Raw genomic sequence first — 25491 nt, 5'->3', positions numbered from 1 at the left:
CAATCTTTATTTTCTCTATTTTCTTTTTTTTTTTTAACTTAAGAACTGTGGTTCAGAAAGATCAATTTTTATATTTTTACTTATTTTTTTTTTAGAGATGGGGTTTCACAATATTGATCAGACTGGTCTCGAACTCCTGACTTCGTGATATGCCCACCTCCGCCTCCCAAAGTGCTAGGATTACAGGCGTCAGCCACCATGCCCGGCGATATTCAATTTTTTTTTTTTTTTTCAATTTTTTTTAATGGAAAAATACACATAAAGTATGGATTTCTGACAACTCTTGACCAAAATTCTGGCAACACTAGATCTTTATTTTCACATGGCAGCAATCAGCTGGAGCTGATTAGATGGCATCTGCTCTCCATTTTGCCCAATTCACACTTCTGTCGTCCCTAGCACAAAGACCTGGTGTGGGTTGCTATTTCATCATTCTTTTTCTTAAAGTAATGTTCAAAGTTAAAACTTTCTTACATAGGCAGTTTCACCTAAACCCTGAAGGCATTTGAGTTTTCAACCTCTGTCTTATCTAAGGCTGACTTCTCATCTGTCAAATGGGAAAAAATAACATTTATCTACAATTCTGAAAAAAAGCCCTGCAGGGTAATGCATGCATAAAGCAGAGAACACTTCCTGGCACATGGAAAGTGTTTGAAAAACGGTTAATATAAGGAGCTCAAAAACCATTTACAAAATGAATGAATAGGCCAGCGCTGTGGCTCATGCCTGTAATCCCGATACTTTGAGATGCTGAAAGATCGCTTGAGTCCAGGAGTCTGGGAACAGCCTGGCCAACGTAACAAGACCCAGTCTCTACAAAAATAAAAAAATTAGCCAGGCATGGTGGCATGCGCCTCTAGTCCCACTACTTGGGAGGCCGAGGTGGGAGGATCGCTTGAGCCCAGCAGTTGAAGGCTTCAGTGAGTTATGATCGTGCCACTGCACTCTAGTTTGGGGGACAGAGACCCTGTTTCAAAAAATATGTAAGAACTAAAAACTGAATGAATGAATGAATGAACGAATGAATGAACATTCAAATGACCACGTGACCGTTTTGTAAGGAGGAGACTGAAGAAGGAAATTATCGCCAAGGTGTTTTTATCCGTTTATGAAGGTCATACTTTGTGTTTGGGTTACTGCAGCTTCTCAAAACAATATGGGAGAAATTGCAGTTATAAATTCCAGAAAAGCCTGTGAATGGAGTGAAAGTGAAGTGGGTGGTCAAAAAGCGATGGCCGTGGAGGCTTAGCTCTCTTCACAAGGCACACAGCAGGTGCTCAGTGAGTGCCTGTTGAATGAATGGCCACGCAGACCAATGCCTGCCAGTGCATCCCCTCCTCCTCCAGGCAGCCCTCCGGAGGTCCAGCCTCCTCCCCACCCTCCTGCCCCGCCCCACCCCGCCCTGCCCGCCCTTACAGGATGTCCTCGCGGATGGAGGTGCCATGGTTGAGGTTGTGGAAGCGGACGGAGACGCAGTCCCTGAGAATGAAGGAGCACCTGTTCTCCCTTTTGTAGGCGTTGAAGCACTCCTTGAAGTCCTCATAGGTCTTGAAGCAGCTGCCCAGCTCCATGGCTGCCCCCACAACCCACACTAAGGGCTGGTCCCAACCCGGGCCCAATATCACACCAGGGGTCAAAGGTCACACTATGAGGGTTTACAGGCTGTCGTGGGCCCAGAACGCCTTAAGGGTCCGCCCCAACTGGGTGGCCTATTTTGGAACTCAGGAGGAGTCCTAGGACTGACCGCATTACAAGAGGAAGGGGGTTTCTTTGCTATCTGACAGGGGAAATGACACTCAGTCCATATTATCTAGTCCCGAGGTTCCGCCCCGTCACCGACGCATCCAGTCACACACAGGATACGCATATTGGCATTCATTTTCTCCAATTGTTAGAGAAAGAGGGCCACACCCACCAGAAGACTGACAGGAGCTCTGACCAATCATAACCTAGATTCCACCTTCCAGAGGTCTGCAGGAGAATTCCGGTTACTAAAGCAGTCGGCCGGAAGCGCCAGGTTCTGTGTTTGTCTCCGGCGTGTTCCGCGCAGCGGGTGTGCAGGGCCGGCAACATTGAACAAGATGTCATCCCCGCAGACCCCAGAAGATGGGCAGGGCTGTGGCGGTCGCGGCGATCCCCCTGGGGACCTCCGTAGCGTCTTGGTCACGAGCGTGCTCAACCTCGAGCCGCTGGACGAGGATCTCTTCAGGTAGCTGGCAGCTCCTGCCCAGCATCCTCTCCTTTAGGGCAGAGACTTTTGGTCTCGACTGCCGCCTCCCGGGGCCGCTGGCTCCGGGACTAGGATGGCTCTGCGTGGGATGCACGCTCTGCCGCAATTAGGAGAGAACTCTCCCCCTACAGAGCTGTTCTCGCTACCCTGGCTTCCTCCCTTCCTCTCCGCACCGCGAGGTCTGCGCAGTCCCATTTCTAGGAAATCCTGGAGATCTGAGCAAATACAGTGGTGACCTGAGAGAGCCTACTCGTCAGCCTGCCCTAAGCCTTCACCGGGGAAACTAGCCCAGAGAGGGCAGTGATTTGCCCAAGGGCACACAGCTGATCAATCAGGCTTAAAACAAACGATGCAGCATCTTGCGTCTTCAGTATCCTTTTCTTCTCGCAATATCCCTCCCCCAGTACCATTTGGTGGGTCTGGCATCTGGCATCTCATTACTCATCCTGAGGCTTGAGCATGTTTCCTTCCCAGCATCATTGAAGTTCTTGACTGCAAGGGTTTCTAACAGCTTTGACCAAGGCTGCTTCTGGCTTTATTGGAAGTTATCTTACTTTGATCTCCCTGCCTTCGGTTTACGGAATTATAAGTAACTTCTTGGAGGGCTATTTATTTTTGTTTTTGAAGACAAGATCTGGCCCTGTCACTCAGGCTGGAGTGCAGTGGCACGAACATTGCTCACTGCAGCCTCAACCTCCCTGGCCCAAGCGACCCTTCTGTCTCAGCCTCCCTTGTAGCTGGGACCACAAGTGGGTGCCACCATGCCCAGCTAACTTTTTTATTTTTTAGACATGAGGCCCCATTTTGGAGCCCAGGCTGGTTTTGAACTCATGGGCTCAAGTGATCCTCCTACCTCAGCCTCCCAAAGTGCTGGGATTGATTACAGGCAAGAGCCACCTGCCAGGTGGATTGCTGTTTGTAATTCATTGTTATGGAAAATGCCAAAAGGCTGGGAAGTGGGAGGCTGGAGACATAATTCTTCAGCTTCCAGTGGGCCTATATACTACACAAGCATTTTCATCTCTGGGGCCAAGCTGCAGTTTTCTCATCTGTACACTGAAGGAGTTAGACTTGATGTCTGAGGGCTCATATTACTTATTTATTTATAATTTATTTAATTTTATTTTTTGAGACAGAGTCTTGCTCTGTCACCCAGGCTGGAGTGTGATCTCGGCTCACTGCAACCTCTGCCTCCCGGGTTCAAGTGATTCTCCTGCCTCAGCCTCCTGAGTTGCTGGGACTACAGGTGCATGCCACCACACCCAGCTAATTTTTGTATTTTTAGTAGAGACTGGTTTTCACCATGTTGGCCAAGCTGGTCTTGAACTCCTGACCTCAAATGATCCACCTGCCTCAGCCTCACAAAGTGTTGGGATTACAGGTGTGAACCACTGGGCCTGGCCCAGAGGATTTTTATGCAGAAGGATGTTTGCCTGGGGAAAGGGTCTGTGGCTTTTACCATATTCTCAAAGGGATCTTAAATCCCAATAAGGTGAAGAGATCATGTGCTAGAGGCTCATCAAGGGTAGTAGAATTTGGCCCAGTTCCAAGTCTTTCCCTCTTTCCCCCTTTCCCTACAGAGGAAGGCATTACTGGGTACCGGCCTCCAAGAGACTGTTTGGGGGTCAGATCGTGGGCCAGGCCCTGGTGGCTGCAGCCAAGTCTGTGAGTGAAGACGTCCACGTGCACTCCCTGCACTGCTACTTTGTTCGGGCAGGTAAACCCCCTACTTCCTGCCCCAACCCAGCCCTGGTGGCCCAGCAGCCATTTCTGGCCTTGGGGGCTGAGGTTAAAAGAAAGAGAGGGAGACTGGAAGACAAGAGGAGGGGTGGAGGACACTAAGAAGTCTCTAGAGTGGAACAAGGTCTGGGGCTAACAAAGAGCCTTGGAACTCACACCTGCTGGGACTCACTGGGTACCTGATATCTGGCTCTTAATGACACAAGACTGTCACCTAACTGCTCCCTGTTGGATTTTTGTTCTTTCATTCTTAACATAGCTCCTGATGCCAAGTGCTGTGCTAGGTTCTTAGGGTGCTGTAACCTCTGCTAGAGGTGGGGAGGTAGGGCAGCTTGGCTTGGAGAAGAGGGCACCAGCCTGAGAATCAAGGGATCTAAGGCTTCTTTTGTCAACTGAGCATAGGGTCAATAAAAACAAACCAAAGATGTAGGGCCTAGCTTCCGCTTTACCACGCGGCCTTGAGTGAGGTTAGCTCCCTGCCCTAAGGCTTGCTTTACTTCACCTGTGAAATGGAGGCGGGCAGGACCAGGGGTATTTTAGTGGGATGATCTTCACAGCTTCTTATAGCTCTGGGGTCAATAAAGAAAATCACTTAAAACCTATGTGTGGGGGCTCATACCTATAATCCCAGCATCTTAGGAGGCCGAGGGGGAGGATAGTTGGAACCCAGGAGTTCAAGTCCAACCTAGGCAACAAATCGAGACCTTGTCTCAGTCAATCAATCAATCAATCAATCAATCAATGGAAAATAAAAGCAAAACCTATGCTTAAAAAAAAAACTCACCATTTTCTCTCCTTCCCTCTCACCCCTAGAGCAGATGCCCCAGTTTTAACAATCACTGTGTTCTGTGTGGATCCTCAGCTGAGAAGAGTTTGTGGACCCTTACTGTATGTGATTTGTATTAAGAAAATAGTAGGGTTTCCCCCTTCATTTAATAAATATGAAAGTTATCCCTGTAATAGTAAATAAACTTTTTCATACTGCCCCATGTCCCTTACTCCTCATCCCTGGGGAGTATTGCTTGGTACCCTTCCCCCAGTCACTGCTATAAAGTATTTGAATACTTACCATGGCCTCAACCAGGTTCTCATCTTTACACTAGTTGGGAGTAAATATGTGCTTTGTTTCTTTAATTTGGTTATAAGTACCAGCCTTTCGATATTGTAATCCTTCTAGCCTAGTGAAATACCTGGCTGTTTTGTTCTGTGGGGGTGGTAGCATGACTTGAACTCTGAATCTCTTTGTCCTGTGATGGAAGAATTCTGTGAGTCTTTGCAGGTAAAGTTACCTAGTTCAGGGCTTGGCATGATCTAGTTTTCCATAAATATTATTAGTTTTTGATGATTAACTTACGGGAATAATTAAAATTTGCATGATACAGGGCATAGTTGTGTGCATTATCTTGTTTGGGCTTCATAAGTAAACATGGGTGGCAGGCATTCCTGCCATCATTCTTACCTAAGGACCTGAAGAGGTTTGGAACCAGCTCCCACAGTGCCCAGGGAGGCAGAGCCAGGATTTGAACCTGGTTTATGTGTCTTGAAGTGCCAAACTCTTTCCTATTTCTTTGCTTCTCTCAAACTCTTGGGCGATAATTCTAAACCATGAGAAAGCTGCCAGGGTACTCAACCCAGGTTCTGGGGTAAAGATCCTCTTTCTTGGAAATGCTTCATCTAGGAGCAGCATGAAATGAGCCATGTCCAAGCTACCAATTCAAAATTAATAATTATTTGGTTGGGTTCAGTGGCTCATGCCTGTAATCCTAACACTTTGGGAGGCCGAGGCAGGCCGATTGCCTGAGCTCAGGAGTTCAAGACCAGCCTGGGCAACACGGTGAAACCCCCATCTCTACTAAAATACAAAAAATTAGCTGGGCGTAGTGACGTGCGCTTGTAGTCCCAGCTACTCAGAGGCTGAGGTAGGAGAATTGCTTGAACTCGGGAGGCCGAGGTTGCAATGAGCTGAGATTGTGCCACTGCACTCCAGCCTGGGCGATAGAGTGAGACTGCGTCTCTATAAAAAAAAAATAATAATAATAATTATTTGTGCCCCTGCCTGTGTCTTGAAAGGCTGCAAGATAACTAAAATAATTGGTAGCTATTATGAGAATATTAAAAGTCAAAGGACATCAGGCTGGTAGTAACAGGGGATTTGGGAGAAATCATCCATGTCAAAAAATTTGGCTAAGACATACTGCAGTTTCATACAACATTTAGTTCTGAGATTGCTGGCTGCAAGGCAAAAAGGAGAGCTCTCTTAGCAATTTGTGATATGACTCTGCCAGCTGTATGAGAGATTAAAACCAATGATGTTTCTTTGCCAGGCACAGTGGCTCACAGCAATTTGGGAGGCCAAGGCAGGTAGATCACCTGAGGTCAGGAGTTCAAAATCAGCCTGGCCAACATGGTGAAACCCCATCTCTTTTAAACATCTTTTTTTTTTTTTGAGACGGAGTCACATTCTGATGGCCAGGTGGAAGTGCCATCTCAGCTTTCTGCAACCTCTGCCTCCCAGGTTCAATCAATTCTCCTGCCTCAGCCTCCTGAGAAGTGGAGACTACAGGTGCATGCCACCACGCCCCGCTAATTTTGTGTGTGTGTGTGTGTGTGTGTGTGTGTGTGTGTGTGTGTGTTTGTGTTTTAAGTAGAGATGGGGTTTCGCCATGTTGGCCAGGATGGTCTTGATCTCCTGACCTCATGATCCGCCTACTTCGGTCCCCTAAAGAGCTGGGATTACAGGTGTGAGCCACCGGGCCAGGCCTTTTTTAAAATTTAAGACAGCATTTCACTCTCGTTGCCCAGGCTGGAGTGCAATGGCGTGATCTCAGCCCACTGCAACCTGTGCCTCCCGGGTTCAAGTGATTCTTCTACTTCAGCCTCCCAAGTAGCTGGGATTAGAGGTGTGTGCCACCATGCCCAGCTAATGTTTGTGTTTTTAGTAGAGATGGGGTTTCATCATGTTGGTCAGGCTGGTCTTGAACTGACCTCAGGTGGTCCACCCGCCTCAGCTTCCCAAAGTGCTGGGATTATGAGCCACACCCAGCTTAACTATATTTTTAAAGAAAGGATGTTATAGGGGAGGGGGAGGGTTGGTCCTTGGTCATTTATCATATCAGTTCTTTTTCCAAAAGCCCAGGAAAGAATGTTAATTAATTGGGATTTTGTTTTGTTTTTAGTTTTTCTCTACAGAGGCAAATTTAGAGCTTGAAGAATTCAAAACAAGATCAGCAAACTTTCTAGAAAGGGCTGGATAGTAAATATTTCAGGTTTTGCCAATGAAAGCAACTATAGACAATATGAAAACAAATGAGCATGACTTTATTACAAAAAATTGTATTTTAAGGCAGCAGTTTCCTCATCTGTACAGTGGGGGTAAGAGTGGTTCTGCATAGTTATTGTGAGACCAACATGAGGAAACATACCCCCATGCCTAATGCTGTCTGGCACCTTGCATCACTTCATAATGGTTAGTTCCCTTCCTTCAATATGCCTCAGGGCGTACCTGCTCTCTTCATATAATAATTTTCAAGAATAGGGCTGGAACTCATTCACACTGAAAGGTACCAGGGTACTGAAGGTTCTGTGATCCTCCTAGGGAATCTGCACTTTAGCTTCCCTACAGACCAAGGATTGGATTAGAGGTTTTTTTGTTTTTCCCCTCAAATTTGGTGGTAGGGAGGGGAGACTTCCTTCCAGTGTCTGAAATCAGACTGCACAAGTAGCTATCTCTGGTGTTTGGACTCTTGGTAAGCCCTCCTCAGACATCTTTGACCTTGAGGAGCTCCCATTCTGATAAAAGCCCTACTTGTGGCAGTGCCTGATAACAGACAGCTGAGCAAGCCAGTTGGCTTCAGACAGTGATGTTTATTGCTGTTGATTGAGCCCTGGTGCCTACTTGACTCCCTGTTTGGATCAGGGTGGAGGAAGCAACAGTTCTCTAGACCTGCTTCTTTCATCTGAAGGTTGAAAGTCATCCCCAAGATGTTTCATGGTCCAGATGTCAGGGTTCCCCAAGGTCAGCCTGACTCAGACAAAGTGAGAACTTCAGGGAAACCAGGAAGCTCCCTCTCCAAATCTTCCCTCACCTGCTTGTTGTTGGCTGCCTTATCCCTGGCCAGTGCCTTCTACTCTGGTGGTGGTGTTCTTCTTGTTGTTGTTTTTGAGACAAGGTCTTGCTCTGTCACCCAGGCTGGAGCACAGTGACGCGGTCATGGTTCACTGCAGCCTTGATCTCCTGGCCTCAAGTGATGCTTCCGCCTCAGCCTCTTGATTAGCTGGGGCCATAGGAACATGCCACCATGTCCAGCTAATTTTTATTTCTTATTTTTTGTAGAGACAGGGTCTCCCTGTGTTGCCCAGGCCCTTCCACTCTGCTTTGGAGCAGAGACACCTGACAGTGAAGGACCAAAGGGTTCCATATACATCAGGCATGAAGTGACTGACTGACAGCAGCCCTTGCCTGGGAGAGGCTGAATATACAAACAGCCAGTGGCTAGACCATGTATGAAAACAGAACTCTGAGGCCAGGTGCAGTGGCTCATGCCTGTAATCCCACCACTTTGAGAGGCCGAGGTAGGTGGATCACAAGGTCAAGAGATCGAGACCATCCTGGCCAACATGGTGAAACCCCATCTCTATTAAGAATACAAAACTCATCGGGGGATGGTGGTGCACACCTGTAGTCCCAGCTACCTGGGAGGCTGAGGCAGGAGAATTGTTTGAACCTGGGAGGCAGAGGTTGCAGTGAGCTGAGATCGTATCACTGCGCTCCAGCCTGGGCGACAAGAGTGAAACTCCATCTCAAAAAAAAACAAAAAAACAAACAGAACTCTGATCCACAATAGCAGCAACCAGCAAAGGAAGCCAGCCTACTATCCACAAGTCAGACCACTATATTTTTTAAATTAATTAATTAATTAATTAATTTTTTTTTTTTTTGAGATGGAGTTTCACTCGTTACCCAGGCTGGAGTGCAATGGCGCGATCTCGGCTCACCGCAACCTCCGCCTCCTGGGTTCAAGTGATTCTCCTCCTCAGTCTCCGGAGTAATTGGGATTACAGGCACCTGCCACCGTGCCTGGCTAATTTTTTTTTTTTTTTTTTGTATTTTTAGTAGAGATAGGGGCTGACCATGTTGACCAGGCTGGTCTAGAACTCTTGACCTCATGATCTACCCACCTCAGCCTCCCAAAGTGCTGGGATTACAGGTGTGAGCCACTGCACCCAGCTCAGACCACTATCTTTACCAACCAGTCCAGCAAGCCAAATAATGACCACTATAACAGTTGGCCCTCAGAGCCAGGACTTGATTAATAACTGACAGCTTCCCTAATTTTTGCCCCTGCTTCCAACTTAGGACCAACTCTAGAAAGTCAAATATGCACTCCTAACCAATCACATAGGATGTCCTGCTGCTTTTTTTTTTTTTTTGGGATGAAGTTTTGCTCTTTTACCCAGGCTGGAGTGCAATGGTTCAATCATGGCTCACTGCAGCTTCCATCTCCCAGATTCAAGCGATTCTCCTGCCTCAGCCTCCTGAGTAGCTGGGATTACAGGTGCATGCCACCATGCTCAGCTAATTTTTTGTATTTTTAGTAGAGACGGGGTTTTGCCATGTTGGCCAGGATGGTCTCAAACTCCTGGCCTCAGGTGATCCACTCACCTCGGCCTCCCAAAGTTCTGGGATTACAGGCGTGAGCTACTGCGCCCAGCTGGATGTCCCGCTTCTAGTTAGCCCACCTACAGCTTCCCTGTGCCAATAGCCTCCAATCAGGGCATCTCTGGAGCCTGTATTTCCCATACAGAGCTTTCCCATTCCTTTGCCTGCCTCTGAGTCTCTACCAAAAGCAAGTGATGGTGGTTGACTTCCTGCTAATGACAAGCTCTGACTGGCTGGGTGCAGTGGCTCATGCCTGTAATCCTAGCACTTTGGGAGGGAAAGGTGGGTGGATCACTTGAGGTCAGGAGTTAAAGACCAGCCTGGGCAACATGGTGAAACCCCATCTTTACTAAAAATACAAAAATTAGCTGGACGTGGTGGCACACGCCTGTAGTCCCAGCTACTTGGGAGGTTGAGATGCAAGTATTGCTTGAACCCGGGAGGTGGAGGTTGCAGTGAGCCCAGATGGCACCACTGCACTTTGGCCTGGGCAGCCGAGTGAAACTCTGTCTCAAAAAAATAAAAATAAATAAATAAATAAATAAATTTAGCTGGTGGTAGTGCACGCCTGTAGTCCCAGACACTCAGAAGTCTGAGGCATGAGAATCGCTTGAACCTGGGAGGTGGAGGTTGCAGTGAGCCAAGATCACACCACTGCACTCCAGTCTGGGTGACAGAGCAAGACTCCATCTCAAAAACCAACAACAACAACAAAAAGCAAGCTTTGAATAAATAGCCTTTGTTTGTTCTCCAAAAAGAACAACAGCAAAGGGAACAGTAAACAGGCAGCAGGCTAGGTCTACTGATCTGGAATAATGGTTTGGGACTGATGACAAGATCCCAAGCACAGATAGAGCAAGACAGAAGCAAGGAGTATTAATTTTTATTTTACAAATGCTTATAGAGCCCTCAGTATTTGCCAGATATTATTCTAAACACTTTACAACTATGGACTCATTTAATTATCATTCAAATCCTGTAAGGTATGAGTACCATGATGATCCCCAGTTTGTAAATGAGCACGTTGCTCAGAGAAGTGAAGGGTCACACAGCTGGTGAGTGGCAGAGCCAGGATTTGAATGCAGGGAATCTATCAATGTCTCTGCTGTTTGTGCTATTAGAGAGGAGCTCCACCTGCACAGAAGCAGCTTGATGACAGGACCTGGTGGTCTCTCTGTATCCCTAGTGCCTGGACTTTAGCAGACCTCAGTTAGTAGTTACCAAGCTGAAATGGGATGGAAGATGAGTAGCAGAGTGCCTGTCAGGTGTTGTGATGATGATGGTACCTGTGGATCCACTGTGCCCTTGTGCCCACTGCAGGGGACCCAAAGGTGCCAGTACTGTACCAGGTGGAGCGGACGCGAACAGGGTCGAGCTTCTCGGTGCGCTCTGTGAAGGCCGTGCAACATGGGAAGCCCATCTTCATCTGCCAGGCCTCCTTCCAGCAGGCCCAGCCCAGCCCCCTGCAGCACCAGTTCTCCATGCCCACAGTGCCACCGCCAGAAGAGCTGCTTGACTCTGAGGCCCTCATTGACCAGTATTTAAGGTGAGAGACCTGGAGGCTCCAGGGCAGATTTTTCAAAATATAGCTGCTATCTTTTTGTGGGTCATGGAATTGTTTAGTGGATCTTGACCAGCATTTAAAAAATATAGACTAGAAAAGAAGATATTGGAGTGAATAATATGTATGTATTAAGGGCAGGAATCCTTTTGTGAAACTTGAGGTTCAGTTGTGTGTGTTTCTGATATGTGTCTATATTGGGTCATGGTATAAAATGAAGGGCTTGGCTGGGTGTGGTGGCTTACACCTATGACCCCAGCACTTTGGGAGGCCAAGGCAGGAGGATTGCTTGAGACCAGGAGTTAGACACTAGCCTGGCTAACATAGCAAGACTCCATCTCTAATTTAAAAATAAAATAAGGCTAAGGCTGGGTACGGTGGCTCGTGCCTGTAATCATAACACTTTGGAAAGCCCAAGGGGGAAGATCACTTGAGTCCAGGAGTTCAAGACCAGCCTGGGCTACATGGTGAAACCCTATCTCTACAAAAAATACAAAAATTAGCAGGCATGGGAGCACATGCCTGTAGTCCCAGCTACTCGGGACGGGGAGGCAGGAGGATGGCTTGAGGCTGGGAGGCAGAGGCTGCAGTGAGCTGAGATTGCGTCATTGCACTCCAGGCTGGGCAACAAGGGCAAGACTCCGTCTCAAAAAATATATGTGTGTGTGTGTGTGTATACACACACACGTCTCTCTCTCTCCATATATATATATATAAAATATACACACACACATATATATGTATGTATATATGTATATATAATTTGAGACAGAGTCTTGCTCTTGTTGCCCAGGCTGGAGTGCAGTGATTCAATCTCAGCTCACTGCAGCCTCCATCTCCTAGGCTCAAGCGATCCTCCCACCTCAGCCTCCCAAGTAGCTGGGATTACAGGCACCCACCACCACACCTGGCTAATTTTGTATTTTTAGTAGAGATGGTGTTTCTCCATGTTAGTCAGGCTGGTCTCAAACTCTTGACCTCAGGTGATCCACCTGCCTCGGCCTCCCAAGGCTTAGGGGACTGGGGATATATATATAAAATCCCCAGTCCCCTAAGTGATTCCCTCTCTGCCCTCAGGCCCCTGGTCTAGCAGCTTAGGACTTAATGTGCGCCAGGAGTGAGTGTCCTCTAGGACTCTGCAGCAGAGCTATGGCCTATGTTTGATTGGTCACTGTCTTTGCCTTAGTGCATTTTTTTTTTTTTTTTTTGAGATGGAGTCTTGCTCTGTTGCCCAGGCTGGAGTGCAGTGCAGTGACACAATCTTGGCTCACTGAAACCTCTGCCTCCTGGGTTCAAGCAATTCTCATGCCTCAGCCTCCTGAGTAGCTACGATTACAGGCTGAGACATATATGTGTGTGTGTGTATATATACACACACACATATATACATGCCACTATGCCCAGCTAATTTTTGTATTTTTTTTTTTAGTAGAGATGGGGTTTTGCCATGGTGGCCAGGCTGGTCTTGAACTCCTGACCTCAAGTGATCTGCCCACCTTGGCCTCCCAGAGTGCTGGGATTACAGGTATGAGCCACCGAGCCCGGCCACGTTTTTATGTATATAAAACATACATACAAAAATACAAATATGCGTTTTCCCCTAACCATTAGACCACCAGGGAGCATGTTAGATATTTGGAATACTTGGTAAAATATATTTATTTGGATCACATCTAATAACGTTTGAAAAATGCTACTGCAAGGGAAAGCTCTGGGTCCAGACACAGGACAGACATGGATTCTAGCCAGGGCTGTGCCTTTGTTAATGCTCACCTGCTGTGGGACATTGCCCAATTCCCCAGCCTCTCAGGGCCCTAGTTTCTTTTCCTAAAAAATGGGAATGCTCATTTCTGCCCTGCTTACTTCTTTTTTTTTTTTTTTTGAGACGGAGTTTCGCTTTTGTTACCCAGGCTGGAGTGCAATGGCGCGATCTCGGCTCACCGCAACCTCCGCCTCCTGGGTTCAGGCAATTCTCCTGCCTCAGCCTCCCGAGTAGCTGGGATTACAGGCACGCGCCACCATGCCCAGCTAATTTTTTGTATTTTTAGTAGAGACGGGGTTTCACCATGTTGACCAGGATGGTCTCGATCTCTTGACCTTGGGATCCACCCGCCTCGGCCTCCCAAAGTGTTGGGATTGCAGGCGTGACCACCGCGCCTGGCCCTTGCTTACTTCTTAGCTGTATCATAAGGAGAGAGGGTCTCTATTCTCGTACTAGACACTGGGAAGGCAACAGGGTATGATGGAATGGATGTGGGTTTGGGAACCTGAAAGGCCTGGATTCAATTCTAGACTTTGTCCCTACTAGCTGTGCGAATTTGGACAAGTTGCTTTCCCACTCCGAGCCAGTACTCTCAATTATAAAATGGTGCTAATCATATTCCTACCTCATAAGGCTACTGTGAGGATTCAGTGAGATGAGAGATAAGGCATTTAGTGTGCTAGTACTAACTAGCACAATGGCAGTAAATTGTAGTTATATCACTATTAACAGGAAAAACACAGGGCCTGGTGTGTGGTTGCAATTTGACAAATGTTTGCTGAAATGAAAGGAAGGCATTGTTAAAGGACCCTGAATTGAGATCTGTGCTGTTCGGTAAGGTAGTCTCTAGCCACTTGTGGCTATATTACGTTAATTAAAATTAAATAGGGCCAGGTGCAGTGGCTTACGCCTGTAATCCCAGCACTTTGGGAGGCTGAGGCAGGCGGATCACTGAAGGTCAGGTGTTCAAGACCAGCCTGGCCAACATGGTGAAACCCCCATCTCTATTAAAAATACACACACACACAAAAATTAGCCAGGAGTAGTGGCATGTTCCTGTAAACCCAGTTAGGAGGCTGAGGCAGGAGAATCAGCTGGACCTGGGAGGCAGAGGTTGCAGTGAGTTGAGATTGAGCCACTGCACTCCAGACTAGGCAACAGAGTGAGACTCCATCTAAAAAAAAAAAAAAATAGAACAATTGCATTAGCCACGTTTCAGGTGTGGCTAGTGACTACCATTGTAGGCAGTGCATATAGGCATTCCATCATCGCAGAAGGTTCTATTGGGCAGCACTCTAGCGGATGGGGGTGAAAATGGCAGTACCTGTGCAGAGCACTATGGGTGCTTGTCACTGTATTGAAGAGAATTCTGTGGAATGGGCTTCTCCCCCTGGGGGAACACAATGTTCCCTACTGTGTAGGGTTAGGTAACTCAGGCCGAGTCAGGCAGCCCATTTCTTGAGTGTTTAGAATAATGAAGTAACTGGGCACAGAGGCTCATTCCTTTAATCACAGCACTTTGGGAGGCCGAGGTAGAAGGATCACTTGAGGCCAGGATTTTGAGACCAGCCTGGGCAACATAAAGAGACCCCATCTCTACAAAAAAAAGTAAAAATATTATCTAGGCACAGTGGCGTATACCTCTAGTCCCAGCTACTTGGGAGGCCAAGGCAAGAGGATGGCTTGAGCCCAGGAGTTGGAGACTGCAGTGAGCTGACTGCACCACTGCACTCTGTCCTGGGTGAGATGACCCTGTCTCTAAAAAAAATAAAAAATAAGCTGGACGCAGTGGCTCATGCCTGTGATCCCAGCACTTTGGGAGGCTGAGGCGGGCGGATCACGAGGTCAGGAATTTGAAACCAGCCTGGCCAGCATGGTGAAACCCCATCTCTACTAAAAATACAAAAATCAGCTGGGCATGGTGGCACACACTTGTAGTCCCAGCTACTCGGGAGGCTGAGGTAGGAGAATCAATTGAGCCCAGGAGGTGGAGGTTGTGGTGAGCCGAGATTGTGCCACTTCACTCCAGCCTGGGCAACAGAGACTGTCTCAAAAAAAGTAAATAAAAATTTAAAAAATCATACTGTGGACCGCGATTGCCTGAGTCTAAATCCTGTCTTCTCCAATTTTTAAGCAAACTACATGGACTCTGTGCTTCTTTCAGTGATTAAAAGGGGGTGATAATATAGTACCTCTTTCACAGGGTTGTTGTGAGGAATACTGTTGGATGCACAATGCTTTCAACAGTGCATATTATAGGGTATGCCTTATTACTATGATGCGTTGATCTTGTCTTTGCAGTGTTGGTTAGGAAGTAGGTTACTATCATTATCCACATTTTGCAGATGGGAAAATAGACTCAGAGAGATTACTAATTAGCACAAGACCACATGGCTCATAAATGGCAAAGAAGGGATTCAAACCCTGCACTATCTGGCCTGCCATGAGGGGAGGGGAGCTTTGGGGATATCAGGAGTCCCTGTGGAGGAATGAGGGGAGTCAGAAGAGCGATGCAGATGAGACTTCCTCTCTTCCTCGGTCTCACCCTGTCCCTCTCCCCTTTACTTTCAGAGACCCTAACCTCCAAAAGAGGTACCCAGTGTTGCTCAACAAAATTGCTGCTCAGGAGGTGCCCATTGAGATCAAGCCTGTAAACCCACCCACCCTGAGCCAGCTGCAGAGAATGGAGCCCAAACAGATGTTCTGGGTGCGAGCCCAGGGCTACATAGGTAAGAGGACCCCACAGATGGGAGGAAACCACTCTCCAAGGGGTCTAGGCCTGCCACTCATTTGCTGTGTGGCCTTGGGCACATTATTCCCTTCTCTGGGCCTGTTTCCTTATCTGCATGATGAGGAAGTTGGCTCAGCTTCTCACTGGGCCCTCTCAGCCCTTTGCATGGGGAGAATGTGGAGGTGACTATAATCCCAACACCAGGCCTTTCTGGGGAAGGCAAGGCACCTCGCTGGGGTTGTTGTCCAGCTCTGCTGATAACCGTAAAGTGCCTCTGTGCAAATTGGAGGAAGACACCACTTTGGGGGCCCAGTGTGGGAGACCTGGGTAATGAAGACTGGATTTCAGTCCTTGCTCACCCCTGTCCTCCCCATGTCCCCATCTCGCTTATCCCCTGTCACACACACACACACACACACACACAGACTGTAGGCTAAGTGCTCTTGTGCAGCAACCAGTCTGCACATCCACACACGGGAGTCCCTTTTCCCCTACCTCCCTGCAGGTCCTGAGCTGGAAAGCCCAGGAGCCCGGGGCTGATGGGGACCTGTTGCAGGTGAGGGTGACATGAAGATGCACTGCTGCGTGGCCGCCTACATCTCCGACTATGCCTTCTTGGGCACTGCCATGCTGCCTCACCAGTGCCAGCACAAGGTGCACTTCATGGTCTCGTTGGACCATTCCATGTGGTTCCACGCCCCCTTCCGAGCTGACCACTGGATGCTCTATGAGTGCGAGAGCCCCTGGGCTGGTGAGTGTGGGGCCGTGTGGGACAAGGGCACTGACCTTGGATGGCAGGGAGCCTGCTTTCTTGGGTGATGCTGACTTTCCCCGACTTCCTGTGTGCGCTGCACAGGTCACCTCCTTTCCTTCCCTCCTAGGCTTGGGCATCTTCATCTTCAAAATGAGAGGGTGAGGCCAGGATACCAGCTCTGCTCTAAATTTCTAGAACATGCTGGGAATGTGATTCACTTTAACTCAGGGACCTAGTTCTAGTCCCAGAACCACTTCCGATTCTCTGTATGACATTGGGCAAATCACATCTTTTGTCTGAGCCTCAGTTTCCCCATCTAAACAAAAGGTTACATTACAGCAGTGGTATCCAAACCCGGCAGCCCATCAGCCAGCCATTTGGGGAAGCTTTTTCAAAATAGATTCTGATTCCACCCTCAAGATTCTGACTCAGTAGGTCTTGGATAAGGTCCAGGAAACTGTATTTTTCAGTTCTCTAAGTTATTCTGATTAACCTGATGGGGGTCAGGGCATTCAGTGGTCTCTAAGGGCCTCACTGCTAGGACATTCCTCGTAGGGGAGAGAGAGAAATGAGACTCATTCATTAATGTCTAGCTTGAGAACCCTGACCTCCTTTCCAAGGGAGTACATTTCAAATGAAGAAAAGCTGCCGGGCGCGGTGGCTCACGCCTGTAATCCCAGCATTTTGGGAGGCTGAGGCGGGTGGATCACTAGGTCAAGAGATCGAGACCATCCTGGTCAACATGGTGAAACCCTATCTCTACTAAAAATACAAAAAATTAGCTGGGCATGGTGGCGCGTGCCTGTAATCCCAGCTACTCAGGAGGCTGAGGCAGGAGAATTGCCTGAACCCAGGAGGCGGAGGTTGCGGTGAGCCAAGATCGCGCCATTGCACTCCAGCCTGGGTAACAAGAGCGAAACTCCGTCTCAAAAAAAAAAAAAAAAAGCTTTGCTTGATAAGCCAAGGACAAAACTTACTTATGGACTCTTTATACTCAGATAAGGGGTACTCTCAAGTATCAACAGCATCACAGTCCAAGACTGATAACCTTGAAGTGAGGACATGGGTTCATATTTGGCTTCAGCCTGGGGCCAAATTCCTGACCCCCTCTGGATTTCAGTCATGGTCTGGAAAACTGGACAACACATAACTGCTTCTCTTGGCTACTACGAGACAGAGTGAGCTCTGCTATGTGTAAGGGAAACCAGCAATCATCCCTCATAAACATCAAACTCAGGCCCCAAGCCAGCAAGGAAAGAATCTTCAGGTGGGGAGGGAAGAGGCCAGACCTCATGGCCCCAGGTCCTCTCTGCTGAGCCCCTTCTTCCCCTTGGTGGTGGTAATAGGGGTATTTTTCATGAATTACCACTTGGAGGACCTGGCTTGATTTATTATACAGGGAGCCGATAGGTTTCCTAACACAAGTGGCCAGAGGTACAGCAGTTCTGCTTGGCCAAGCTGTTGAAGGAGACTGTTCTCAGAGCTCCTCCCTTTGTGATTTTTTTGAGGAAGTGAGCAAATGTGTGAAAGTGCTTTTAAAATGTCAAGCAGGGTTCCTGTGGGTGGCGTTACTCCTCAATGACTGTCCCTAAGCTCATGAAGGGGCATTTGGAGCAGCCACAACACTCAGTGTATCCTTGTGTTGGGCAGCCCTGTCCTGGGCCAGACCCTTTTCAAGAAGTCCACTTGCAGGTCGGGCATGGTGATATGTGCCTGTAATCCCAGCTGCTCAGGAGGCTGAGGTGGGAGGATCCCTTGAACCCAGGAGTTTGAGACCAGCCTGGGCAACATGGTGAGACTCCGTCTCAGAAAAAAACAAAGAAGTGCATTTGACTGTTCTAAAGTAGAGAGGCCATCCTTACCCTTCACCTCACCCACAGGTGGCTCTCGGGGGCTGGTCCATGGGCGACTGTGGCGTCGGGATGGAGTCCTAGCTGTGACCTGTGCCCAAGAGGGTGTGATCCGAGTGAAGCCCCCGGTTTCAGAGAGCAAGCTGTAGCCAGAGGTACCAGCTTGGCCTAGGGGTTCAATAACCTCCTGTCTACCACCATTTCTGAGACAGGAGTTACAGTCCTGCTGGCCCTCACATCCAATAAAGAGACGGATACCACTGAAGTGGCTGGCTTTTAATTCCCCTGGGCCAGACCTGCAGCCTTGCCTTCCTCCCTCAACTCCAGGGGCAGAGTACCTGACCTTCAGCCAGGAGTCCTCACCGGCTTGGGGGCCAACCAACAAGGGAACATTGCCCCCTGAACTGTGCCACAGCCCCCCAGCTGTTTGTTTATAAGCTGGAGAGGCTGTGTCAGACTTCTTCCCTGTACTATCCTAGGGCAACCCCAGCCAAAGCTCATCCTGAGCCCAGCTCAACAGAAGTAAGTTTCCTTGATCTGCTTCACATTCTCTTTTGGAACTTCTAGGGGCTCCCAGCACCCCCTGCAATCTCCCAGCTATTCTGTCCTCATCAGGTCCTTCCCCTGCATTCTGGGGCAGCCCCTCTCCTCATAGTGGCCTTAAATATAGGCAAGCGTCCTAGATTAGTCCAGCACCTCCTTGATGAGCAATTCTTTCAGACTCGGGGGTGGTGTGGGGGTAAGGCCTGCCTCCTGCAGGGCTTGGAGCCGAGCCTCTGATTGACGTTTGTCCAGGCCCAGGTGCCAGGAGAGCCGGACATGGGCCTCCAGAAAGGGTGCCAGCAAAGGGTGGAGGCTTTTGTCCCCCAGCAGCTGCAGGGCCTTCTCACAGCAAGCCCGGGCCTCCCCGGGGTTCTCCAGCTCCTGGTGGCACACAGCCAGCCCAGCCAGGGTCAGCAGGGGGCGGTCTGGGCCAGAGGAGGTGCCCAGCTGGGCTTGCAGCTGCCAGGCATTGGCCCAGAGTGCCAGAGCCTCACGATAGAGGCCAGTACAGGTGAGGCTCTGTGCCCGCCGCAGCTCCGGCAGCACGAAGAAGTCCTGCAGGTCCGGGGCATGGCGCAGCTCCGGCACTGCCTGCAGGTGACCCAGAAACTGCTCAAAGGCCCGGCTACGGCGGGCAATGGTCTCTGCAGTAAAATTACGGCGCAGGCGCTTTCGGGGGAATGAGATGGCAGCCATGGGGCCCCGGAATTGCCGCTGCAGGTTTCGGTGCAGCCGCTCAAAGTCCGAGTAGCGGCGAGAGATCTGGGCTGGCTGGCGATCTGGCGGCCCTGGGCCTATCACGGCGAGGGTGTAGAGCTGCAGGGAGGGTGGGTGTCAGGGCAAATGCAAGTCATCCATGGACCCCTTCCCTTACCATCCCCTACACTTCCAGCTGTGCTTCCCCACCTCTTCCCTTCACCCCTGGGACAGCACCCAGGAGGGCGGGAGCTGCTGTCACAGTGGCGGGGGAGCCCAGTCCCATCTTACCTGAGGTTTGTCTGAAATTACCCAGGCCCAAGGCAGCAAGAAGAGAGAAAGACAGAGATGAGCTTCAGTGCCCGGGGCTGGTACCCCTTTTGTCCCCTTTGTACTCCCTTCCCATAGGGGCAAGTTAGTTCTTCTGACAGCCCCCGCTGGAAAACCAGACATGAGCTGAAACCCAAGCCAATCTCTTGGACCTCCAAGCCAACCTTTAGGACCAGCTTGGAGCTTGTTCCACTTTGGACACCTGGCCTCCACATCCCTGGTCAGGCTCTTCCAAACTAGACCCAGAGGACAGGTCTGCAGACAGCCCCAGTTGCCATAACTGTGAAAAGTATACTGGCCTAGGACTCACGTTCCACCCCAGGTCAGCTACTTCCTCCCTGTGTGACCTCAGCAAGGCAGTCTCCCTCTGGGTCCACTTCTGTTTCTAGTAAAGGAAGTGCTTGGTCAGGCCAGTGTTTGTCCAAAGATGGGACATATACAAGTTTTGGTACCTGAGGTTTTTGGGTGATGTGTACTAGAGTACATATCACTGCATCAGAATCAGGAGGTGGTTCACCTTTTAATTTCTTTTTTTTTTTGAGACCGAGTCTCACTCTGTTGGCTAGGTTAGAGTGCAGTGGTATGATTATAGCTTACTGCAGCCTCAATCTCCTGAGTAGCTAGGACTACCAGCATGCACCACCACACCCAGTTATTTAAAATTTTTTTTTTTCTTTTTGTAGAGATGGGCGGTGTCTCGCTATGTTGCCCATGCTGTCCTCGAACTCCTGGCCTCAAGCAATCTTCCCACCTTGGCTTCCCAAAGTGCTGAGAATGCAGGCATGAACACTGCACCCAGCCTAAGTCTATTTTAATCTTTCTGACTACATATTGAGAAGCTCTCAGTTTGGTTTTTAAAAAGTACTTCTTGGGCCAGGTGCAGTGGCTTACACCAGTAATCCCAGCACTTTGGGAGGCCGAGGCGGGAGGATCACCTGAGGTTGGGGGTTCAAGACCAGCCTGACCGACATGGAGAAAAATACTGTCTCTACTAAAAATACAAAATTAGTTGGGCACAGTGGTGCATGCCTGTAATCCCAGCTACTTGGGAGGCTGAGGCAGGAGAATTTGCTTGAACCTGGGGGGCAGAGGTTGCAGTGAGCTGAGATCACACCATTGCACTCCAGCCTGGGCAACAAGAGTGAAATTCCATCTCAAAAAAAAAAAAAAAAAAAAAGTACTTCTCTAACACTTCTCATCTCCATTTTTAGAAAAGAGCCAGAGGCCAGGTGTGGTGGCTCACACCTGTAATCTCAGCACTTTGGGAGGCCAAGGCGGCCGGATCACCTGAGGTCAGGAGTTCACCAGCCTGGCCAACATGGTGAAACCCTGTCTTTAAAAATAAACAAATAAATAAAATAAAAAAAGAAGAAAAAAAAAGAGCCAGAAAGTGGATCTCAGGTCAGGGCCTCTTTCAGGCAACAGCATTTAGGCAAGATTTAATGATATTTCATTTTCACTACTTTTATTTTTATAGCTAGCTTCTCTTTGTGGCAAGTGAGGCTTTCCACATACAGTAGTTCTATGAAGTTGTCTTTTAAACTTATTTAAAGGATGGGCACAGTGGTGTGGCTCATACTTGTAATCCCAGTACTTTGGGAGGCTAAGGCAGGAGGACTGCTTAAGGCCAGGAGTTCGAGACTAGCCTGGGCAACATGGCAAGACCCTGTCTCTACAAAAAAAAAAAAAAAAAAAAAAAAGAATTAGCTGGGTACTTGTGGTCCCAGCTACTCAGGAGGCTGAGGCAGGATCATATAAGAACAGGAGTTCGAGGCTGCAGTGAGCTACCATGGCACCACTGCACTCCAGCCTAGGCGACAGCAAGACTCCATCTCAATAAAATAAACAAACTTCATTTAAGAAAAAAATAGGTTTGGCCAGGTACAGTGGCTCACACCTGTAATCCCAACATTTTGGGAGGCTGAGGAGGGCAGATCACTTGAGGTCAGGGATTCAAGACCAGCCTGGCCAAGAGTGAAACCCCATCTCAACTAAAAATGCAAAAATTAGCCAGGTGTGATGGTGGGCACCTGTAATCCCAGCTACTCAGGAGGCTGAGGTGGGAGGACTGCTTGAACCCAGGAGGCAGATGTTGTAGTGAGCCGAGATTCCAGCCTGGACAACAGAGTGAGACTCTGTCTCAATAAAAAGAAGAAAATAGGTTCATTTAAAGAAAAATGTTAAGAAGAAAAGGGCACAAGTAGCATTTTAGACAGGACAAGTATCAGGGAGGTACTGGAATGACTGAGGTTTGGGAAAACACTGAACAAGATGATCACTAAGCTCCCCACCTCCCGGGTCTGAGAACCTGAATATGGATTAACCTATAATAATGCTGAGCCAACAGGTTTCAAAGGAGAGTTAGCAAGTGTTAGATGTTAAAGGCACCCTAACACCAAATCCAGATTTTTCTCTCACATTTGTTCTGTGAATTTACAATATTCTAGCCACCCCTGGTCTGTTAGGTCTGTCTACTCTGTCCTCCTGAAGATTCACAGTGTGCATTAATATTAAGGCTTAAGAAGTTTAATAATAAAAAAACTTACTATGTTCTCATTTAACTGCATTCTCAAAACATACTGCCTACAAAACCTTTATTTAGAAACAGCTATTAACATTCCAGGGAACCAGTTTTCTGCAAGACACACTTTAGGACACCAGTTTTCTTCAAGACACACTGGTCTATAAGCCTTTATGTTCATCTAGTTTACATTTTGTATCCATTTTCTCATTGATCCTTGTAACATGCAGCCAGATGGGTGATAATGATAGTAGTTCCATTACCCGAGCACTTACCCTGTGCCTCCTGCTGTACCAAGCACTTTTTACATCTATGCTTTCATTTAATCATCACGACAGCACTGCAAGGAAGGTGTCCTTATCTCTGACAGCTGAGGAAGCAGGCTCAATGACTTGCTCTAAGTCACACAGCTGGAAAACAGCCCAGCTGGGATTTAAACCCAGGTTGATCTGATTCCAAAGCCTGTGCTCTTCACATCACATGTTAAATGGGGAACACTTGGCCATCCTGCTCTATCTTGTCATCCCCTTCATCCCCTTCCCATCCAGGTACCCAGAGTCACCCCCATTCCTCTCTGCCTCTGAATCGTTCCTTGGTGTCCCCTTCCTGTGTATGAAACCTCGCCCACCCCAGAGTTCTGAGACCTTTTTGCCACTTCAGACTTCATCATTGGCCACATGTGGTGGTGCACACCTGTAGTCCTAGCTACTTGGGAGGCTGAAGTGGGAGGTCGCTTGAGCTCAGTTGGAGGTTGCAGTGAGCTGTGACTGCACCACTGGACTCCAACCTGGATGACAGAGTGAGACCCTGTCTCAAACTTTTTTTTAAAAGACTAAATAATCAGAATCGGTCCCTGCTGAAATTGGAGTAGTCACCCCATGGGTGTGGCCCTTGCTTACTAACAGCAACAGAGAAGGGTGGAGAGGCCCAGATGTGGGACTGGGCTCCAGGCCCCCTCCTGCTGAGTCAGAGGTGGAGAAGGGTGATGAAGAGGAGAGGAGTGAGAGATGGAGGGCTGCCACTGATAGGAGTGGCCAGCTTAGCTGGCTTTCAGGCCTGGCCTGAAAAGTGACCAGAGCAGGAGTTGCTGCCAGCATTAAAGGAGCAGGACCTGGCAGACCTCATTCTCCAAGTCAGTCTCCCAACAGCAAGGAAAACAGCAAGGGACTCCAAGGCCCTCGCCAACACTGCTCTTCACCCTAACCTCCACCCACCCCCTAAGTCTAGCCCTTAGGACAAGACTATTCTGTACAGAGTGGGGTCCTTGAGAATTGATTCACCTGCCTTACAAGGACACAGCAGGCCCTAGATGACAGACAAGACATTTACAACCCAAAGTTAAATAATAATGACATAGCTACCATTTAATTGTACCTAATGCCAGGCACACTGCTAAGGGCTTTTTGTCCACTGTCTCATTTAACCCCTGCTGTAATCCTCTGTGTTTTCCCCATTGCTATAATGAGGAAACGGAAGATCACCAAGGTTAAACTCACCCAGAGTCAAACAACTGGAAATAAGTGGGAGTCAAAGTTGGTCTGGATCGAAAGCCTATTTCCTTAACCACCAACCCATGCAACTGGGATTTCAAGTTTGACCCAGATAACATCTGTCTCTGTATCTCACATCTTGCTATAATTTGCGAAAACTTGTGGGCTAGGTGGGGAAGCGCACACATCAGTTCTCTTAGTCTTAAAACCAGGATAAGAGGAAGGTCCTTAATCCCCACTTTACTCAGTCTCAAGGAAACTACGTCATTTACATGAGGATTTGCTCAAGTTACCTCCCCTTTCTGACCTCAGTTTCCCCATTTGTAAAATGAGGTAGCCATTTACAACTATATAGACCCCTCAGGAAGTTGGGAGTCTTTCCTACTTGCTCGTAGCCATACTTCTAGACTCACAGCCCAGGGATCCTGGACCCTCACTCACCACGTACTTGGAGGGTGGGTCCTTGACAACGGTGGCGCTGGTCACTTCGAAGAGCAGCCGCTGGGGTGCCAGGGTGTTCCGGGACTTCTTCCAGAAATCTTGCAACTGCCGCGCCAAAAGCTGACTGCCCCGCTGCCCATCAGGTGGGGGGCTCCGTTCTGCAGACACATGACCAGTCACATCAATGGACCAGGGTCAATATCAACCACTGCCATGACCTCACCCGTCCTCCCAATGTGAGGCAGGACTTATCCCCATTTTACAAAAATGGAAACTGAGGGGCAGAGAGGCACCAAGGAGCCACACACCATTCCTGGTAGACAGTAGGGGATAAATTAAAAGCTCCACCTTCAAAATATCGCTAGCACACCATTTCTATTCGGATTCCAGGCCCTGTACATTTAATGCCCGCAGCAACTCTGAGACGAGAGTGAGTTCTCCCACTTGACACAAGGGAAAACTTGGCTCAGAAGGGTGTTAAGACTCTCTCAAGGTCACTCAGCCAAGAGGTGGCCCAGGCGCTTTAAGTGTGGGAGTTTCAGCTGGATCAACTCAGCGCCCTGGATGCTCTGGGAACGCGGCTAGGATGGAGGCCTAACCGAGCCCCAGGGTTCCCGCCTCCGTCCTCCCGCACTCGCCTGCGTCTTCTCCTGACGTCCTGTCCCCAGGGGGCAGCGGGTCGGGGCCAGTCTCCTCGTCGTCCTCGTCCTCGTCGTCCTCATCGTCCTCGGCGCTGGTGAAGCTGAGGGTGCCGCTGAGTCGGGAGGACAGGCCCTCGGCGTCGTCGTCCTCCAGCTCTGAGCTCTCAGGGAACTGCTCGGCCTCTGGCCTGGCCGCCGCCGCCTCCCCGGGGCCGTCGCCGGCCAAGGCGTGCCGCAGCCGGTGCAGGAGCCGGGAGGCCATGGCACCCTGGGGGGAGCGCACCACGCTGGATCCTGGGTCCCGGAGGAGGAGGAGGACCCCCGCCCGGCGCTGGAGGAGGGGCGGGGCCCGGAACGGAGAGGGAGGGGCGCGGTGAGGCCCCGCCCCCTGGCAGCCCGCTGTCCTGCGAACCAGGGGACCCAGCCCGCGTCGCTTTCCCCCCACCCACTCAGCCTAGGACCGCCTTCCTCCCTGGAGGGGCTCGGGACCCTCCCGACGTCTCTTGAGCCGCCTCGCGCGCCTCTACCTCCTGAGTCCCACG

The 25491-nt window shown here is 49.2% G+C and overlaps 3 protein-coding genes across 5 annotated transcripts in view; 1 reads left to right on the top strand and 2 right to left on the bottom strand.

Annotated features, from left to right (window-relative positions):
• ZSWIM3 (zinc finger SWIM-type containing 3) overlaps positions 1–3051 on the bottom strand; it is a 19454-nt gene extending 16403 nt beyond the window's left edge. Inside the window, exon 1 of the mRNA XM_012467304.3 lies at positions 1417–3051. Within this exon, the coding sequence (XP_012322727.1) occupies positions 1417–1571 (155 nt within the window). The 5' untranslated portion in view covers positions 1572–3051. The remainder of the gene's footprint in view (positions 1–1416) is intronic.
• Positions 1993–18552, top strand: ACOT8 (acyl-CoA thioesterase 8). 2 transcript variants are annotated; one of them, XM_012467316.2, is made up of 6 exons: positions 1993–2209; positions 3811–3947; positions 10950–11175; positions 15524–15681; positions 16240–16434; positions 18318–18552. In XM_012467316.2, exons 1-6 carry the CDS (start codon positions 2082–2084, stop codon positions 18434–18436), a joined length of 963 nt encoding a protein of 320 aa, XP_012322739.1. In that variant the 5' UTR covers positions 1993–2081; the 3' UTR covers positions 18437–18552. The 2 variants fall into 2 exon arrangements, with proteins under 2 accessions (XP_012322739.1, XP_064238547.1); XM_064382477.1 differs by lacking the exon at positions 3811–3947 and having other exon boundaries at positions 2011–2209.
• SNX21 (sorting nexin family member 21) lies at positions 18549–25491 on the bottom strand. Of its 2 annotated transcripts, XM_012467314.1 has the most exons (4): positions 25477–25491; positions 24947–25217; positions 24309–24466; positions 18549–19646 (listed from the first exon to the last, which is right to left on the bottom strand). In XM_012467314.1, exons 2-4 carry the CDS (start codon positions 25209–25211, stop codon positions 18972–18974), a joined length of 1098 nt encoding a protein of 365 aa, XP_012322737.1. In that variant the 5' UTR covers positions 25212–25217; positions 25477–25491; the 3' UTR covers positions 18549–18971. The 2 variants fall into 2 exon arrangements, with proteins under 2 accessions (XP_012322737.1, XP_012322736.1); XM_012467313.3 differs by lacking the exon at positions 25477–25491 and having other exon boundaries at positions 24947–25211.

The sequence above is a fragment of the Aotus nancymaae genome, unplaced genomic scaffold, assembly GCF_030222135.1.
Source record: "Aotus nancymaae isolate 86718 unplaced genomic scaffold, 86718_ANA_hifiasm-v0.15.2.pri h1tg000029l, whole genome shotgun sequence".
Lineage (NCBI taxonomy): Eukaryota > Metazoa > Chordata > Mammalia > Primates > Aotidae > Aotus > Aotus nancymaae.
The sequence above is the reverse complement of the archived record's forward strand: the minus strand, read 5'-3'. Positions and strand labels throughout refer to the sequence as shown.

Bases quoted from the DNA above. Each gene is read 5' to 3' on its own strand.
- ACOT8 (XM_012467316.2), top strand. From the start codon at position 2,082: ATGTCATCCCCGCAGACCCCAGAAGATGGGCAGGGCTGTGGCGGTCGC. The intron at 3,948-10,949 runs GTAAACCCCCTA...TGCCCACTGCAG, and splicing joins CTGCTACTTTGTTCGGGCAG to GGGACCCAAAGGTGCCAGTA. The intron at 15,682-16,239 runs GTAAGAGGACCC...GACCTGTTGCAG, and splicing joins GCGAGCCCAGGGCTACATAG to GTGAGGGTGACATGAAGATG.
- SNX21 (XM_012467314.1), bottom strand. From the start codon at position 25,211: ATGGCCTCCCGGCTCCTGCACCGGCTGCGGCACGCCTTGGCCGGCGAC. The intron at 24,467-24,946 runs GCGAGTGCGGGA...ATGTGTCTGCAG, and splicing joins GACGTCAGGAGAAGACGCAG to AACGGAGCCCCCCACCTGAT. The intron at 19,647-24,308 runs GTGAGTGAGGGT...CCCTCCCTGCAG, and splicing joins ACCCACCCTCCAAGTACGTG to CTCTACACCCTCGCCGTGAT.